This window comes from Lissotriton helveticus, chromosome 11 (assembly GCF_964261635.1).
Source record: "Lissotriton helveticus chromosome 11, aLisHel1.1, whole genome shotgun sequence".
NCBI classification, from domain to species: domain Eukaryota; kingdom Metazoa; phylum Chordata; class Amphibia; order Caudata; family Salamandridae; genus Lissotriton; species Lissotriton helveticus.
In genome coordinates this window covers 171,083,933-171,104,081 of record NC_136072.1, presented here as the reverse complement: position 1 = coordinate 171,104,081, position 20,149 = coordinate 171,083,933, and the positions used below count along the sequence as shown (strand labels likewise).

Here is a 20,149-nt window from a genome sequence, read left to right as displayed (position 1 = left end):
CGGAAAGGGAGGATACGAACCAGCTGGTTGTTCTGAAGGAGGTTGTTCCGACATCGGTTCATTCTGGTTCACAGGGACTTCCGGAGTCGGAGACTGAGGAACCTCTTCTTCTACCTCATGATCCGAAGAATAGTGTGATTCCGGATCAGGCTCTTGTTCCGGCGTCGGGGAACCTCAAAGAGATTGCAAAGGAGAAGGAGATACAAAGTCTTTATGATGTCTTCGAGACTTTTTCTTTGAATCCGAAGAATCGTTACCAGAGTGATGTCTCAAGCTATGTTTTCTTCTCTTATACTTCTTTTTCGAAGAACCAGAAGCCAATTTGGATCCAGATCTTAACCTTTCCCTGGACCTTGACTTCGCTCTGGATCTCGACCTCGATTTCGATCGCGATTTCGGTCTCGACTTCGAGCGTCTGGACATCGATCTCGAAGATCTATCAGCTTCCTTTCCTTTCACCTTCGCAAGAAGTATTTTAGCTTCACGTTCACGTAGAGCCTTACGGTTCATTTTGAAGCATGACCGACCGTTCTTAACGTCGTGGTCTGATCCAAGACACCATAAACAATCACCATGAGGATCGGTGATTGACATCATGCGAGCGCATGACCCACACTGTTTGAACCCTGTCTTCCTCGACGACATTTCCGACGAAGAAGGAACACTCAAGAGATGAAACAGTAATATTGAACAGAAGAAGATACTAAGTATCGCAGAAGATCCCAGAAACCGGTATTGTTGACGACGCGGAAAAAAGGGAACTGACGTCATCACGCCGACGTGGGTCTAATAAGGAGTCGGTGACGTCAGACGGAGTCGCGCGCGATGCCGTGCTCCTATGACGTCATTCACGCCGGCGTGCTACGAAGAAAAATTCCGAACGTTGCTGACGCAAGGGGGATATTCACAAGGTGAGGAATCCACACAGCAGATGTATCTATCAGAAATGTTAGTTTCTGTACTGTTTTGCGGTTAAAATCATTGAAATTGATTGGGCTGATGTCCCTGGCTTCTAGTAATGACTCAGTTGGGGTCCCCGGGTTCCAATAATAATTCAGCGTGATTTCCTGGGATCCAGTAATGGTTAAGTGGGGGTCCACAGAAGTCAAAAGGTTAAGAACCTCTGTTTTAACTCTTTGCTTCAGAAATCCCGCCAGTTTCACTAGCTCCTTTCTAGGACCTTGCCCCTGAGAAAGTTTAGTGTTGTTGTATGAATGTGGGTTGCATAGCCATTTTAAGGGACAGGCGATCCTAAGATATATAACAAACTTGCATTTACATTGATAATACCTCTATTGGGATACACAATCTACACAGCTTGAACAGGTGGTGTGTTAGAACTGTCTGATAAAAATGCTAAATGCCTTCTCCATAATGCAACCATGGGTGGAGGAACTTTGGCTAGTGAACATTCCTGGGTTGGCTTGGCTGCCTAAATTGTAACTTTGGACTACCAAATCTAGGGGCTCTGTTGTGTCATTTCCAACACCACGCGGGATTTGGTTTGTCTCTCTTCTGGACCACATTGTTCCTTCTTGTGGGTCAAGTAAAGCACTGTTGTGATGTTATTGCTTTGAACTTAAATAACTCTGCCTCTGAGGTTGTCATGGAAGTATTGCAATGTATTGAATCCATAGATAATATGGTCTCTATTAAATATCTAGGTTAGGGGGAGATAATGCAATGTTTGTTGTAAATATGAGTTCATGGTGGCTAGAGGTAGTTAATCCTTAATGAAATATTTCAATGAGAAGGATGTCTAGATGTCAGATAATGGAGATCATATAACTTCAAAAGAGATGCATTCTTTCTTTAAGAGATGTAAAGGCACGCAAGAACTGCCTTTTACAAACTGCAATCCAATTGTATAGTGGAGTGGGCCATGACTTTGATTAAATGCACTCTACAGATGGCTGCCAGTAGCAGAAAGAATCTGAGGAGGGTGACTGATGAGATGGTGTGGGCATGTTGTACTACATGCAATGTCTTCAGAGGGAAGACGCTTTTATAATTATCAAAAAATGAGAGGCTAAAATCAATTTGGTACCACATTTGATGGTAGGTGAGGCTATGAAATGTGCTGGGAGGAAGGTACCAAAAAGAATCAGAATGTGGCTAAGAAAGAAGGGGGCAGATAGTGGTTATGATTAATTTGGGAAGAAGATGGCTCTTCCAAATTTTCTTATTTGTGCAAATTGAGAGGTGAAATGTGTTTTTAACAATAAGGTGGAGGACAGATTCACTATCAGTGAGGGAAAGATAATGACAGTTGTGAGTGGGACTCAAGATTAGAGTAGGTAGGAATGCTGTACTAGTGTAAGGTTGATAGATTACACAGAACTGTAAGGATGAGCCAGCGAAGTGATTGCTGAGAGAGGGGTACTTGGGATTTGGAGATAAAGGTGGAGTACAAGAACCGCAAATGAGCATAAGAATCTATAGTATGCCTGGATTGTGTCTGATTGTAAAGCGCAAGATTCATATTCAGCTTAACTTGCAAATAAGTGATGGGAAAAAGGTGTGTTACCCTCATTTGTTTGGGCTGTGTAATTTTAAAAAAGTGGGAAATGTAGTGTTATTTTGAGCTGCAGATGCCCACACTTTACTTTAGCTCTCCTGGAAATTCTGGGAGCTATGTCTTGACACCATATTTGGAGTTTCTGTGTCACCCTTGGGCAGGCCTTGGGGCAGTTTTGTGTATCGGGCGCTCAGGAATGAACCTAATATTACATTTTGTATTACCCCTTCTTAAGCTTTCATTTGAGGAATTGGATTTTGTGATCAGGAATGGTTGTAGAAGAACCCTAGAGTTTTGATGTTTGATCATAAAGTGGCCTTCATTCTATTTCAATCAATAAGTCAATCAATCAGCATTTGCAGGGATCATTTGAAAAGCCAGGTCTTGAGTTTCTTCCTGGATACCGCCAGTGAGGGTGATGAAATGAGATGGAGGGGAAGGTCGTTTCACGACTTGGCAGCGAGGTACAAAAAGGAATGGCCACCACTGTGGTTTTGGCAGATGCACGGTGTCTGAGCGAGGGTGGTGGAGTGAAGGTCTCTGGACGGTTGGTGAAAATGGGAGATTTGACACTCAAATGGCAATGGCAGAAGGCGATTACACATTTGATTTTGGGCATTACTTAATCAGAAAGTCGAGGACCTGTAGCTTCAATTAGACAGGCGCCCTTTAAAGATGAGCCAAAAAAAGGCATTTAAAAGATATTTTCATACGTTTGAGGACAGAACAGATGGCATGCATTACGCATAAGTTATAGATCATATCGCGGATTGACGATAGCAGTGTCTAAATCAGCTAAGTGAATTCAAGTTTCTTATCATTGTATTTAAAGATTAAGTTATATTAACTTAAAAGGCATACCATACATTAACCATACCCATTGCGCAGAGTTAAGCAGGTAATCCAGCCCTGCAACACATACTGGATTGTGAATCGCACTATCCATTCAATACCCTACTTTGCAAGTTCTGGTCTTCAGTTGCTAGGTAACATGTCAGACAGGGAGCAGCAAATGACCACAATATTCACCCCAGCCAGGGTGAATCAGTGAAACATATTTGGATAATGTTACAACTGCAAAAGACTTGAAAGGGAAGTAGAATCCCATTAACAGCTTAGTCCCCTAAGGATTTTATTTTTAAATTATTGAATACATACTGCTTTCAAATACAGCTACTTGGAAAAGCCGTGCACTCAATGGAAACGCATTAGGAGGTTGACACTGACATCAATTTCGATGTGCTCAGGTGTAACAACTGCCATTGTCAGTTTGTCCTTTGAAAGGACTACCATTTTTCCTGTTACCTTGGTCAGGCAAAGGAGGTCAAGGGAATGAAAACTAGTAAATAAGGTTCTAAGAGCCGTGCTTTCATCCTGTAGTTTATCCTCATTGGTTTTACTTTTGTGCCTTAGCAGTAAATAAATACACAGACAAAACTGAGATGGCCTAGTTTCAGCTGTCAAAGAACCTGAAAAAGATTCTGAGAAAAAGAGTCTTTAGTACCGCTACTCAGTCATTTTACTCTTGCATCAGGATGGTGGGAATACTTTGTTCCACGACCACCAAGACTCCACATTCGCACCTCTTATGGGCCTTCTACACGGCACAGCATGTCTCATACAGGCCTCAAGAAATATGATCACATGACCCCTAGCCAGATGTATGTTTAAGCTCCACTTACTAACCTGCACATTTTCAAAATCAACGGCATCACTTACACAGCTACCGCAACCAGCTTTCCTGCTTATCTTGCAGACAAGTTCATCTCTGATGGCTCTCGGCACACTTGCAGCAAGGGACCATCAGACTAGAGGTTACCAAATGTAAAAGACACAAGGCAGTAGGGCTATTCCAGTTATGCACCCTGCGACTGGGGCACCCATCAGAGCCGCCCCAATGCTGCTCCAATGACTGAGTGTATATTACATCACAATGCTGTCACAGAGTACACCTTCGCTTCTCAATCCAGCACCTTTGCTTCTCAATCCTTGCCTTTGCCTTGTACAGAACTCTGCTGTATTTTGGTTAGTTTGGAGCTATTGAAATACTGAATACATAAATACAGTACTTCGTGGCTGTAGAAAGGGGTCAATCCTGTAATGTCAAGAGGGATGGGGAGGCATAAGATGTGTGTTCCACTTCTGCAGACCCTATCATATTGGTTGACTGAATCCTATGTAGAAAGGTTCTGCCTGAAGTGATGAACATTTTTTATTCTATTATTTTTGTTTTTCTAATTTGTCGAACGTAAGTTTCTATTACCGTGCCATGCTACTTCAGGGAATAGAGTGATAATAAAGTTATTGGCAGAATAGCTATGGTTTGAGCAGTTTCCTGAACACCATATGGTTTGAGAAGGCGCAATTGCCAATGAAAAGAGTTCTAAAAGGAAGCAAAAGTAAGAGGAATTTTTTTTTAACTTTTTCCAACCTTCAAATTATTCATTGTGTCTTAATACGAGGATCTGGAGTTCTGCTGATACTTTTTTCTTGTTTGTTGATGTAGTTCACCAGGGTTAAGGCTGATACAACTGCTCTGGCACGCGGAATGCCTGTTCTGGACACCTGTCAGACTGCGATGTGGGCTTCCGTGCACACATGCATTACTGCTTAGACATCCAGGTTCGACAGGAAGAGCATTACATGTTTTGGTCCTGCATAGCTTTTTGGTCTGAGCCATTCCACAGACCCTTCTCCATCAGAGGTATTGTTTTGGTGTCTATTCTAAAGCTGATGAAATGTTATGTTATATATGTTTATATAGCGCACGGCTGCCCCAGCCAAGGGGCGTCCCGGCGCTGGCTGTCTATGTCCAAAGGAAGCTGTTGAAAAGTAGACTGCGAGTGACAACATAACTATCGGAAAAGATGAGTTTTTATAGCTTTTCTGAAGGATAGAAGATCCTTCATCCCGCGAATCTGGGCTGGAAGATCGTTCCAGAGCTTTGCTGCCAAATATCTGAATGAGCGACCGCCCATCCGACTTAATTTAATGCAAGGTACAGTAGCCAGATTCTGTCCTTCCGAGCGTAGAGTGCGCCGAGGAACGTAAGGTAAGAGGAGAGGACATAACATGGGGGGGAAGCAAGTTTCAGGATTTTAAAAGCAAGGCATAAGGTTTTAAAATGAATCCTCTTTTCTACAGGGAGCCAATGTAGACTCTTAAGGGTAGCAGTGACAGATTTATGGCGAGGAAGGCCCGTCAAAGCTCTTGCTTCGGCGTTTTGAACTCGCTGCAATCTGGCTTTCTCCGCTACGTTAGCTCCTAGCAGCAAGGAGCTGGCGTAGTCCAGCCGTGAGAGAATAGCTGATTGAACCACCAGTTGGCGGGTGTGGTGATCAAAATATTTTAAAATGGGACGTAGGTTTCGTAAAATACCAAAGCAGGTGGGCGCGACTTTTTTTAGTATGATAGACAAAGTTCAGGGTAGAGTCCACCCATACTCATAGGTTTTTTACAACATTTTTGGGCACAGGTGGTTGACCCAGAGTCTCAGGCCACCAATTGTTACCCCAAGCCGTTGTGTCTTTGCCTAGCAGCAAGACACGAGTCGCAATTAAGGAAATATTAGTAATCGCTATTTTTCAAGTGATTTCTTGAGGAATAGCAAAATGTGTTCTTGATGAATCTGGGGGCTAGTTCCCTTTTCACACTAGTAGTTTTGGTTGAAATTTTTTTTTTTTTAAAGAAAACAACTCATCAACAAACGAGAAGAAAATGTGGTAGCGGCACTCCAGAGCCGTGAATAAAGGCACAAACAAAAATTCGAAGGTTGAAAAATGTAAAACAATTTATCTTATGGATATGAGCAAGTTGAAAAAATATATTAACCACCCTCACACAATTATAACAGATCGCTATATTCATTTTATTCCTACTTTTAGGGTCAATAGCTGGGCATAAGCAACCCTAGGAACACACTATATAAAAAAATAAGCGTCAAACTTACTAAGACCAAAAAGCATGATCGCTTGATAAAGGAGGTTCTTAATATTTAGGCATAAAATGGCCGCAGCCACTATCAATGGAACCACTCTGCCTTAAGTCAGAGCTGAAGGTAAAAATGTGTAATTATCTTGGGATCCCGGCAAATGGTAATGTGGTAGAGATATTAAGAAACGGTTGCTGTGAGAGCATGTCGATACAAGGGATTAGCATTCTAATTTCATACCACAGGCTATGGTTTGCCGTGAGATCCTGATGTGTATGTACTAGAGTTGGCTATTAGTTTACCATTTTATTTTTTAACACAGCTTTTCAGTATCGTTTCTCAGTGTTTCTTTGGAAATATACCCTTTTAACTTTGGCACTATATGTCGATGTTAGGATCTGTTTATAGTTGACACAAGGTCTTCACAGGTCATGGAGCATTATGCTTTGAAAAGTGATTCAACATATTGTAAGCTGGTGACTAATAGTCTTACAAATGTTACATAATAATGAATACCTTTAAATGGTTAACTAGTCTTAATGCAATGTCAAGAAAAAAATGCAAATAGAAGGGGTAGGTAGAATGAAAGGGAATAAAGAGGTCTTGCATTTTTCTTGGGCAGGTACACATGGGGGCATGATACAAATGTGGAAAATAGGTCACATGTATTCTACAGACCTTTAGGACCCTTCACAAGTTTAATTTCCATTATTTTTTCTGTTACTGGTTTCCTCCTTCTGACATACAGTCGCACGATGGACCCGGCCTCCTTTAATGCTTCCACGGCTTTGCTGTGTGTCACATCACGTACATCTACGTCGTTGACTCGCAATATACAGTCATTAACCCTGAGGAGAGGAATTCTGGCAGTTAGTATATTATTTACAGGATTCCAAACGACAGAACGTTAAATTTAATATTGCCAACCAATTCAATGAACATTTAATGAATGACTTATAAATTGAAAGGAATACTTATAGAAAACAATGCAGTATGTTAAAAGGTTTGTATCAAAACATATAAAGAAATGAAGAAAGCCTATGCAAACAAATCACGCAATCTGGCGCAATTCTAACAGATGTTCAATATCCACATATTTTTGTGTATGAAATTCCATAAGGCTTTGATCAGTTCCTTTCCTTTGTTGGGAGGCTGCAATAAATAAATAAAATGGGCTTCTTTTTTAAATTTTTTATATTTATGGAGGCGCTCATTTTTTATTCATCATCATAAAGGGCATATTTTGTACAATATACATAAACTAAGCATTGGTATAATTTTGAGTATCAAGCAAAAAGTCACATTAATATACATCAAAGCAAAATAATATACATAAATGTAAAGAGTGTTTAGATATAAATACATTGAGCAAAGTAGAAAACTTTAAAGTAACATGATGTGTACAAGGACATTTTTGAGGAGGGCATATTATTAAATTTTAGACAAGTCAGCCTACTATATTCCATCCAAAGCCAATGGTCCCCATAGCGTCTCTAGCTTGACCGTTGAGATCCACGCAATAGCCAGCATGGCATCAGCCATCAAGATTGTAAAAAGGTGTGCTATTGCTGGAGCATTATCTTTATATCCCAACATAGTTTCGAGATCTGTGAGCGGTTGATCCAGTCCTAGTTTTATTTCAATATCCCCTTAATTTTGGGCATTCCATAAACATATGTTTCAAATTGGCCGCATATAACCCGCATTTTGGGCAATTTACCTTATCCCTAGTCTTGTTTCCCTGGACCCATTTAGCCATTCTTGCCGGGGTATATTAGAACATACAAGTAGTGCGTAATTACTGGAGCTGCAAACTAACAGAGTGAACCGAGTTCTTAACATTACATTAAACCTATTCGATCATTCTCGGTGTAACAACTGTTCCTAATGTTTGTGTCCAATGTTCCGCCAGTTTTTCACTACCATCTGGCCTAAAACTATGTAGATGAGCATACATTAAACCGATAATGGATTTAGATTTCCTCCCATAAATACAATCCCAGATATCTGATTGTTTAATTTCATTTGCTCCCACAAGGGACGTAAGATAGTCTTTAATCTGCATATATTTAAACAAAAAGTGATACGGGAGTTTATAAACTAACTGTAAATCTTTAAATAGCTTGAGCCCTCTATCGTTATATAGATCGCCCAGACTAGTTATTCAAAAGTCGCCCAGGATTTACTTGCTCGATCGTGAAACACAACAGGAAAGAAAGGATTGCCCCATATAGGGTAATTTTTGTGAAATGTCGGTAAATTGCACCTTATAGCCATTGCCTGCCAAATATGTACAATATCTTTAATGGTCTTAAATTTTACCCTTTTGTAAAAGTTTGGATCTCTAATTCCATACAGTATTTTTTCTCTCTGTTTTCCTAGCATAAGTGTAAATATGGAGTCATTCTGACCGAAACCGAGCAAACTCTGAAACCGACCCGTAAAAGAAGCCCAGAAGTAAAGTTTAAAATCTGGAAGACCCAGTCCACCTTGTTCAAATTCCGCTTTAAGCAACTCAATCGCCCTCCTTCGTTTTTGTAACCCCAAATAAAGCTACTGAAAGCGCCTTCAAGTTTTTTAAAGAATACAATGGGGATTTTCAGAGGGACAGAGCGAAATAAAAATAGGAATTTGGGTAAGATTTTCATTTGTATCAAATTGCATCTACCTATCAATCCTATAGGGAGCCTGTGCCAAATTTTTAGCAATTTAATAGTTTCTTTTAGAAGAGGTTCATAATTTAAAATCGATGATCTGGGTAGTCTTCGCTGCTAGCTTTACCCCCGAATAAGTCACAGTAGCACAAAAGCCAATGTTAGAATAATGGAGCACAGCAGTTGAGCACCAGGGTTTTATCTGCATTTAGTTTGTACCCTGCAACTTTACCAAATCTTTCCGCTTCTTCCCCCAATACTTATTACGGCCTCATCCGGATTAAGTGATAGACCCCAATAGCAAAACAATTTGGTAGTGGTGCTTCCCATATGGGAAAAACCGCACCTGCACTAGTTATATTAAAATACACGGTAATACTGGGTTTACAATGTGGGATAAAGCATCAAGTCAAGACGGAGTGCTACATGGACCACTGTCACTCACTACCAGGGGTGACTCTTGCCAATCAAAAGGTTGGCAAATCATATGCAAGAGAGGGGGTCAAGAAGAGCACAATCCTAAGAACAAGTAAAAATAAGTGACTTATTAATCACTACAGTTTGTACAGCAAATAGTAACATACGTCCAATTCCAAATTTCATGGAGTCTTCATGCTTGGACAGGATAACAGAACAAAAAGTTCATATTGTAATTTCATTTATTCAAAAATCAGTCATGAAAATAGTTAGAGCATCAACCAGAAACAGCCAACATGTGTTTCGTCGGTACAACCAATCAGTACCATGACTTTCTCAAGGCTAAACAGATGATAGTGACTGTGATGAGTCGAGGCCTTCTATGTAGAATAAAAATATGACTCTGATGTCAAACCAAAGTTGTGTATAGTGGAGATGAGCACAGGAACACTGTCTCCTAAGAATAGTCAGACCTCGGACACAGTTGTCTTGAAAGAAGACAGTCCCACCACGTCTGGTGTAACCGACTAAGTTGTAGATGAGGACTGGTAATAATCCACAACAAAATATACATGATTGAAGTAGCAAAACCAAAATGTGGTATTATAAACCAGAGAAGTGATAAAACAAGAGCCCCGACAGGGAATAGGAAGGGCAACAGCCACAGATAGGGAGCTGGTGTCAGTCTAAGTCTGTACTTTGAAAGAGACAAGCCGCAGAGTATCTACGGACTGAAGCAAAGCCACAGAGTATCTAAAGGCTGGAGACGAGCATAGAGGTCCACATGATAACGCAACCGAGAAAAACCTTGAGTGCCCTGCCAATTGCGACTCGCCCAGACAAACATCGATTGGCCTCACGTTCCGTGGCTACACTACGCCCCCGCTACTGGCACACTCCATCCTGGGGAGAAGTGGCTGTGAAATTCCCCAAGGACACAACTGACTCTGCCCCAGCCGGCCTGGTGCCATTGTAAACAAGCACTGCGGAGGTACTGAGGTGGTACCGGAAGACTGGAGCGTGACTGAGGGTTTGGACTTTGCTGGAGCAGCGCTTCCCTCGTGGATTGCTGCAGCCCGGCTTCTGGGGTTGGGTACGGATGAGGCCCAAATACACTGTTAGTCTACCCTGAGGGGCCTGTTACTCTTGGATCTCGCCGCCCCCACCCCAACGAGGACACTGGTAGCACTGGAGCTAGAAACGACCCACGATTCACCGCCGGGGTACTCCACGAACCACGAGTGGTGAAACTAGTCGAAGAAGCTGTGGGCAATGCCTGAGCCACTCACAATGTCGGGCTCGAAAACGATCCAGCAGAATAAGCTCGACTGCTACACACTACCAAACGCCTCACCCCAAGACCAGGATAAGACGGGTGGTGTTACGGAGGAACAGCCCTTGGAACTCACACTCAAAGTTGTCATGGAGGCCATTTCTGGGGTGCGGTCCTCTATGGAACAGCGAATTGACGTACTCCCAACAGACGTCACGTTAAAACGAGCAGACCTATTGAAGATAAGCGAAAAGGTTAAGCAACTGGAGATCACCGCCACAAGCCTGGTAGACAACACTTCCCACCTGCAGACTGATATACGCGAATTGCAGTCCTTTCGGAAATTTTCTGAGAGTAAGCTCGACGATTATGAGGGACGCACCCGCCGCAATAATATACACATTCTGGGAGTGCCGGAACGGGCGGAGGCGCAGGCCCCAGACCTCTATGTTGAAGAACTTATACTTACCCACCTCCAACATAAGGGACTGTCAAAATTCTTAGAGATCGAAAGGGCTCATAGGGTCCTGGGGGGACGACCGAAGCCTGGTGCTCCCCCACGACCGATACTAGCACGTGTGCTGGACTATCGCGACCGGGATGCCATTCTTCAAAATGCCAGAGTGGGTCCGCCGCTCAAGTACGGAAACGCTACAATCACCTTTTTCCCGGATTTCATGCAGGCGGTCCAAAGGCAATGCCACACCTTCCTGGCGGTAAAGACGCTCCGGGACAAGGGGCTAAAGTACGCTATGCTGTTCCCTGCACGTCTCCGGGTGGAATCCAGTGATGAAGCCTGGTTCTTTGATACCCCAGAATCGGCTTCAGACTGGCTAGAGGATTGGCGTGGGGTCCAAGACCATTCTCCCGGCCAGAGAGACTAGCAGCCTTGACTGGATAAGGAAGGGCAGCATACAGAAGGCGCTTCGGATCTCATTGTGTAGCTGTTTGGCCCAATGCATCGGCGGGGGCCTCAGGTATCGATTCATGGGGGTTGTCACTGCCTCACGGGGCCTGATACCAACTGACATTGAATGACTAATGACTAGCCCCTCTTAAAGAGTGGATGAGACACTGCTCGTTTTGGGAGGGGGGGGGGGGGGGGATGTAGCGACTCCTTCACCCCCACATTTCTACTTTTAGTTTCCTAGTTGGGCGACAGGTCACTCTACAAGTTGGAATCATGGGCAGTTTCAGGCCCGGAGTGCAGGGGGGCAGGGAGGGGGGTTGTTGGGATTAAGGTAATGTTGTTCGCTTTCTTTGTTTTAAATCAGCACAGGCATAACTCACTATTGGGGAGGAACTGATGACTACATATCACTCATGTACAAATTCATGGGGACTGCAATCTTAAATTCTTGAGCTGGAATATGAACGGGTTACGGGATAAGATCAAAAGATGTATAGTGCTTCAATACATTAGGAAGTTACAAAAAGGGGGGATAGGCCCAACAGACCGGAACCAAGTAGGGCCTTCATATATAGTTTAAACAGTGAATTACCTGGTATGCTTGTCACTTAAACTTATTAATTTCAAATAAATCAAGCTATATCCTTTCCGTGATTTGGTTATTTATTCACCCTGTTTTTTTCAGATTCTCATCATTTTTTGTAAAGGACTCTGGCCTTCATAAAGGGACACAAATTTCTGATACATACTACACAACTTTACATATATCACAAATTATACTTATCCGTACAAAAAACAATGACTTGCTTCATTCGTCCCAATCTGGTTTTAGGAGTGGTTACTCCACCGAGACTGCCCTGCTCGGGGTCACAGAAAAGATCAGGGAGCTTATGGATGATGGCCAGACGGTAGCATTGGTCCTGTTGGACCTCAGTGCGGCCTTTGACACCATTTCTCACTCCAGACTGCTTGCCAGGTTGGAGGAGAATGGTGTCGAGGGCAGGGCACTAGAGTGGATTAGATCATACTTATCCCTCCGCACCTTTCAGATAGCCTCTTCCTCGGCATGTTCCGATGTATTCTACTCCCCCCATGGTGTACCACAGGGATCTATCCTGAGTCCACTATTTTTCAACTTGTACCTACGACCACTTGCCGACCTTGCAGAAAATTATGGCCTTACTTTAATGACCTATGCAGACGACTCTCAAATTCTGTTTTCACTCTCTAAATCTGATCCGTCTGCTCCATCTGCACTAAAAATAGGCCTTCACGAAGTATTTAGTTGGATGTCGGCTAACCAACTTAAACTAAATGGGGAGAAAACCGAGATCCTCCTCCTAGGGAATAGTAAATATCTTTGGAGTGATCCCCACTGGCCGGCGTCGTTAGGTAAGCTCCCGCCACCAGCTTCCCAGGTCAGAAACCTTGGGGTCATCATAGATGACAGTTTATCTATGACACAGCAAGTCAACAAAGTGGCAGGCATGTGCTTCACCATTCTTAGATGGCTACGCAAAATTGTCTGGATGTTAACACCTACCACCCAGAAGACCGTAGTCAATGCCTTAGTTACATCTCGGCTTGACTACGGTAACATCCTGTACCTGGATTCAAACAAAGCAGTAATAAGACGCTTGCAACTTGTGCAAAACGCTGCTGCCAGACTGCTTTGCAGAATCCCTAGATCCGCCAGGATCACCAAACATCTTAGGGACCTGCATTGGCTCAGGGTAGAAAATCGGATCCGCTTTCAAACCCTGAACTATCTGTTTAAAATCAAAGCTGGTACTGCCCCCAGGTACCTACAAGATCTTGCTAAGCCTGACCTCCCCAATCGCAGCCTCCGTTCATGTACAGCAGCGAACTTCGCGGTGCCTAGGTGCAAACGGGCTAGAATGGGCAGGAGATCCTTCTCATATCTGGGTCCACCTCTTTGGAACACACTGCCCATCCATATACGCAAGGAAGAAAACCATATGAGATTCAGGAAAAGCGTAAAAACTTGGTTGTTCGACAAATAATTGCCTGTTGATTGCTCTCTCTCTAGTTGTGTTATGTGCTTTGCTATTCCGGCGCCGGGAAACCCTTTGTGGGTAGCTGCACGCCTTATAAGTGCTATAAAATAAATAAATAAATAAATAAATCTAGCTGGATGAAATAAAGGATCAAGATAACAGAGTAGAATTGATGCTTTATAAACACGTAGTAGAATGGAACATGGTGAATAAATTAATAAGTTTAAGTGACAAGGATAACAGGTAATTCACTGTTTAATCAATACATTAGGAGGCATGCCCCGGACGTAGTCCTCCTACAGGAGACCCACCTAGTGGGCAATACTTGCAAGGCACTCAATAGATGGGGCTACAAGCTAGTGTCACACGCAGGCTTCACCACTGGCTCCCGAGGTGTGGGTTTATTGATGCAGGGCTCCCTTCCCTTCAATGTCAAATCCACATGGGCAGACGGCCTAGGGTGATACATTGGTGTCACGGGACAGTGGAAGGGGGGCACGATCACCTGCATGTCTATCTATGTCCCACCGGGACTGCAATTTTGCACGCTCAAAGACCTTGGGGCGGTACTTCTCTCCCTGCCGGAGGGCCTTTTGTTGATGGGAGGAGACTTTCACTCTGTGGTCTCGGGTACGCTGGATAGACATCCCCCGCAAGACATTGGCGAGGCAGCCAAATGGTTGCCTGATTTTCTGGCGACATTCGGCCTAAAACTGATACATGGAGGGCATTCCACCCAGACAGTGTCCAACACATGTTCTACTCAGGCACACACAATAGCTTCTCCCGTCTTGATTATGTAATCGTCCCTGCAACACAGTTGACATCTATTCGAGAAACTAGACATTTGGCGAGGGGCATATCCAACCATTCTCCGGTATGGGCTCATGTGGAGCTGGGGCTGGGGAGGGCAGAATAGCCCCCATCAACCCATGGCACCTCCGAGACCCTGGGACACGTAAGGCTCTGCTACAGGCTATGGACCAATACTTCCTGGAAAACAAGGGCACTGTTGACTCCTCCCAGACATTATGGGAGGCATTTAAAACAGTGATCCGAGGGCAGGCGCTTTCACTAATAGCTGGGGCACGTAAAGAGAGGATAAAGGACCTAGTAACAATAGAGAGCGAAATCCTTGGACTGGAAGAGGAACTAGGAAGGGAAGTAACACAGGAAAAGGTCCATGCCTTACAGCTCAAGCGAGACGAATACAAGGCAATAGCAACTTAGAGAGAAAAATCCCTAGCAAGAGAAACAGAGGGCAGGGGTGTACGATCTGGGTGACAAAGCCGGGAAGCTACTAGCGTGGCTGGACAGGAAAAAAATGGCATCTAGACTAGTACTGGTGATAGCTGACTGTAATGGTTTATTGATCACAGACCCACAGGCCATCGCTAACACGTTTGCCGCACATTATGGCGATACCCATCGCACACGCACCAGCTGCACGGAAGAAGACTCTCAATCCATGCTAAGGGATATCGCCCTTCCTACCTTTCAAACTGAGAATTGAGCACTCTTAGACAGTGACTTCACAAATGATGAGATAGCAAAGGCAATTAGAAGCCTCCAGGCAGGCAAGGCTCTGGGCCCCAATAGCCTTCCACTTGAGTTGTACAAATTGGCGCCCGACAAACTGCCCCTTATCTGCGATCCATGTTCATTGAAAGTAGGGAACGGGGGGTTCTACCACTTGACCAGCGAACAGCCACGAACGTAACAATCCATAAAGACGGCAAACCTAGGTTGGAGTGTGCGTCGTATAGACCAATCTCCCTTCTTAATGCTGAACCCAAAATTCTTGCTAAATTACTGGCTAATCGCCTAGTTAAAATAATAGGTGACCTGGTGCACCCAGACCAGTCAAGTTTCATGCAGCACCGCAACACAGCCCTGAATTTGCGGAGAATGCATGGAGTGATGGGACGACTAAGCACGATACAAGAACCGGCAATCAGTCTCGTTAGATGCCACAATGGCATTCAACACTAAAGTGCTCATGAAGATGGGATTTGGGGAGGGATTTGTCCAGTGGGTTCGGCTCCTAATACTCTAAACCCTTGACACAGGTTGTGGTGAATAATAAAAAGTCTGCACACTTTTCATTGGGACGGGGTACCCGACAGGGCTGCCCACTGTCTCCCCTCCTGTTTGCCCTGGCGCTGGAACCCCTAGCGGGATGGATCCGGAGGGACCCTGTTATACGGGGATTGAAATGGGCTCCGTCGTGGGAGGACCGTATCTCGCTATACGCAGACAATATTCTACTTTTCCTAGCAGCCCCCACTAAATCGCCGATTGTGGTTTTTGAAATCCTTTTAATCTTCGGTATATTCTCCGGATACTCCATTAACTGGGGCAAGACTCATTTACGTTTTGCATGGGGGCCACCTCGTGGTCCCCAAGGACTATCCCATCCAAATAACCATTGAGGGCTTTAAATACTGAGGAATCTATGTGACGTCTGACCCCCAGCTCTGCTACAGACGTAACCTCGTCCCGCCACAGTGCAGGCTAAAAAGGGACACTGCCACTTGGAAGGCACTCCCTCTCTCGCTGCTGGGCAGGGCTGCACTTTTCAAGATGATGTCCATGCCTCGCTTTCTTTATGTGCTACAAATCTTCCCAGTGCCCATGATTTACTTTAAAGAAATTGAGAGTATGCAGAGAGAATTACTGTGGAGGGGACGCCTCGAATAGGGCTTCACAAACTCGCCCTTAATTGGTACGATGGTGGAATCAGCCTCCCAGACCTTAAGAAATATTACTGGGCGGCACACCTTGCAGCAATCAACCATGGCACCTATTATAATGTGAATGATCCGGGCTATGCTATGGACTGGTGGCTTCTCCCTGGCAGGACCTACTACAGGGCGCTCTACTCTAGGCTAAAGCGCTTCCACTAGGAGCCTGGGTTAGGGGAGGAAACCGACATCAGCGACGCCTCTCTGGGACTCTGCGATTCTAGGTGATCTTTGGAAGTCAAAGGGATTTGACAAGTGGGATCTCATCCGGATCTCGAGCATCGGGGATTTATGGGTGGGGGGAACGGTGGTGACCTTTGCCTATCTACAGCAGAAGTATGAACTCGCCAACACAGAACGCTTCCGCTACCTCCAGGTCCGCCACGCACTGCAGGCGTACATACCCAGCGGCACTTCTCTCCCAGACTACACGCCTCTAGGGGACAGGCTGCTTGACGGCTACATGCAAGAAAAAACGATCTCCCTCACCTACAAAAAAATTATCAATAACGCAGTTTAACCCATTCAGGGACTTAGGGCAAAATAGGAAAGGGACGGCCTCGAACTGGACGGCGAGGAATGGCAGGAGGCAGTATCTTGCCCAAGAGAGGTGGCTATATCGGCAAGCTACGCCTAGTTCAGCTAAACCCTGGCAAAGCACTACACTACGCTCGCATAGTTTGCGAAATTTTAGCTCTTTCGCATTAAGTGAACTGCACGTAGCACAGTGCTAACACGCGTAGCGTATTGCAGCGGTAATTTTTCGCTTGCTCGCGGTCCTAAACGTCAAGTTGGCGACCGCGAGCAAGCAAAATGACATCCCGCCGAGACTTTTTCCTCGTTCGCAATCAGCAACATCAAGTTGCCGATCGCGAGCGTGGAAAATGAACCTCCCGGCGAGATTCTCAACACGGGGCGGTCAGGTTACTCATTGCGAGTGGTCGCTTATACTTGCGACCGCTCGCGATGAGAAGCTACCAGTCCGCGTTGAGAACGCTGCCGCTCGAGTAAAAATGTACTCGAGCGGCAGAAAACTACAGCTCGCACTGTGCTAGATGTCGTTTTCAATGATTGCACAGTGCCGGATGCTTGTCCGCACTGTGCAATCATTGAAAACGGCATCTTGCACAGTGCAAACAGGGTACTACGCAGTTCGTGTAGTGCTACGCTTAGCGCAAAGTGCACTTTGCATAGCTTCGCGTAGAGCTACTTCGCAAACTACGCCCAGACGTTCTAAAAATCCTGCATAGGGTATATATCGCTGGGCCCTGTCTGGGCCGAACGGGGAGTGCTGATGAGGGTGCATGCAGACGGCAATGTGGCTCTGAAGGGACATTTATGCACATAATATGGGTGTGACCTCATTCAGAGATACTGGCGTCAAATCCACATAGTACTGGGTGAAGTATTGGGTCTTGATAGCCGCCTTGAGGCGAAGATATGCCTGTTAAATGTATTGGAACCCACAGACCTGGGGAGACTGGACAAGATTTGGGTAATGCTGGGACTTATGTTGGCTAGAAGGAACATTGCACAGCAGTGGGGAACCACCAACCCCCCTGCCCTCGCGGATTGGAAGAAAAACATGGATTGGGGCATGTTCTGGGAGAAAACGGTTTATGTTGCAAAGGGGTGCCCGAAGAAATGGTCGTTAATTTGGTGAGCCTGGAACACATACCGTGGCGAGATCTGAAGCCCACCACGTAGCACTTGTCTTGACAACTTGTCCTCAGCATAAACTGTATCATTTACAGCTCAGTGATTTTATTCTGAATACAATTCTGTATTGTCAAACTGTCGTGGAATGAACTCCTCCTGTCTGTCCTTTATCCCTTTACCTTTGCCTCAGTACTGATTTTTGTTTGTTATAGGTTAATAAAAAGAATTATAAAAAAAAAAAAGTGTGCACAGGGCCCACATCTGGGCATAATCGTCTCACTTATGGGACACACACACAAAGGTATACAACAAGTGATAGATGGAATGTTCAAATTAATCTCAGCCATTGGTAATTACTAAGGCAGCATCTAAGGCCATCTTTATTTTGCACACCAGATCACCTCAGTTTGGACACAGCCATATGCAAATCCAACTTCCGTACCAACACAGTGATGGCAGCCATAGCCCTGGTGAAATGGGCTCTCAGTCCTTGCAAAGGCTGCATTTTGGCTAATGCGCAACAGATCTTACTGCTAAGGACTATACGGCTCAACTGGGTTCTCTTCTGCAACACCTTGCTGTTCTCTACCATGGTGAATCCCACAAAAAGTTGATTGCCCACTCGATCTTCGGAGCAATCAATTTTGAAGCCTAAAGTTAGTTCTTTTGGGGGTCCAATCAATTGAGCTTCTCCACCTCTACAGAGGGGCAAAGAACATTGGGAGTGTGATAGATTTCCCTATGTGAAAAGAAGCCATGACTTTTGGGAAGATGAGCATCCAAGTCATCAGTATCAGATTTTCTGGAAAAAAGATGGTGGCTGGAAGGTCACCCATGCGATGAGCTGAAGTGATCACAATGAGAAAGACAGTCTTTAAGTTCAGATGACGCAACAAGCTGTGCTCTGCTCTAAAGGTGTAAAAATGACAAATGTCAAGGTCCCACAGAAGCCGTTAGACGGTTCAGAAAGGAACATGCGTGTCAAAACTTTAATAAATCACATCACAACAGGCGATTTAAATAAAGAATGTTGCTCCGGCAAATGCAGAAAGCCCGAAAAAGACCCTTTAATAGTGCCTACTGTAGGTCCCTACGGGTTCAAAGATAAACAATGAAAGATTCGGCAGTTTAGCTCATAAAGGGTCAGTCTTGCAGACTCCACACCAGGTCACAAATTCTTCCCACTGACTGGCGCAAATGGACTTCAAATTGGACACCTGGCAGAAAGGATGACATCCACAACCTTAGGGGGTAGATCAAACTCAGTTAACTGCGGACGCTCAAATTCCACGTATGGAGGTCTAAAATACACAGGTTCAGGGTGCAGGGCTCTGCTCTGCTGATGCGACAGAAGTGGAAGACCAATCAAGAGACAGACACTTCGGTCCACAAGTTCTGTGGGTATCATACTCTCCTGGCCCAAACTGGAGCCATTAGGATGATTTGCAATTTATTGTTCCTGGTCTTCAGAACTTAGAGTAGGAAGGCTTACAGGAGTCCCGTGTTCCAGTCAAGCCAGAATGCATCTCCTCCCCAAGGATGTTACGAGTTTTGCCACTGTCTGGCGGTGGTCCACGACTGACTGTGGAAAGCCCTCCTTAAACAGATAGTCGACAAGGTAGGAGAAAACTGGTATCCACAACCTCCGAAGAGGGGCAGTGACGACCAACATCACTTTTGTGAGCACCCAAGGGGCACTTGTGAGGCCAACGGGGAGCACTACAAATTGAAAAAGCTCTTGACCTACTTTGAACCTCAGGTAACATCAGTGGGACGGCAGGACAGTTACAGGAAAATACGCTTTACACGTTCAAGGCCTCCATCCAGTAGTCCGAATCCAGTGTAGAGAGAACCTGGGCCAGTGTGAGCATTTTTAATTTGTCTTTTCTCAGGAAGACAATCAGAGGGAGACGATTTACGATAGGAAGAACCATTCATGCTTCTTCGGCACGTACAAATAGCCAAAGTAAAAAATCATCCCTATTAAAAAGTCTGAAGTCCTCTCAATGGCTTCTTTGGGCATCG

At 44.7% G+C, this 20,149-nt stretch overlaps 1 protein-coding gene across 14 annotated transcripts in view; it reads right to left on the bottom strand.

Annotated features, from left to right (window-relative positions):
- DLG1 (discs large MAGUK scaffold protein 1) overlaps positions 1 to 20,149 on the bottom strand; it is a 1,315,748-nt gene that overhangs the window by 419,048 nt on the left and 876,551 nt on the right. For all 14 annotated transcript variants that reach the window (XM_078666465.1, XM_078666467.1, XM_078666469.1 and 11 more), the window contains one exon: positions 7,128 to 7,297. In XM_078666465.1, coding sequence (XP_078522591.1) covers positions 7,128 to 7,297 — 170 coding nt within the window. The remainder of the gene's footprint in view (positions 1 to 7,127; positions 7,298 to 20,149) is intronic.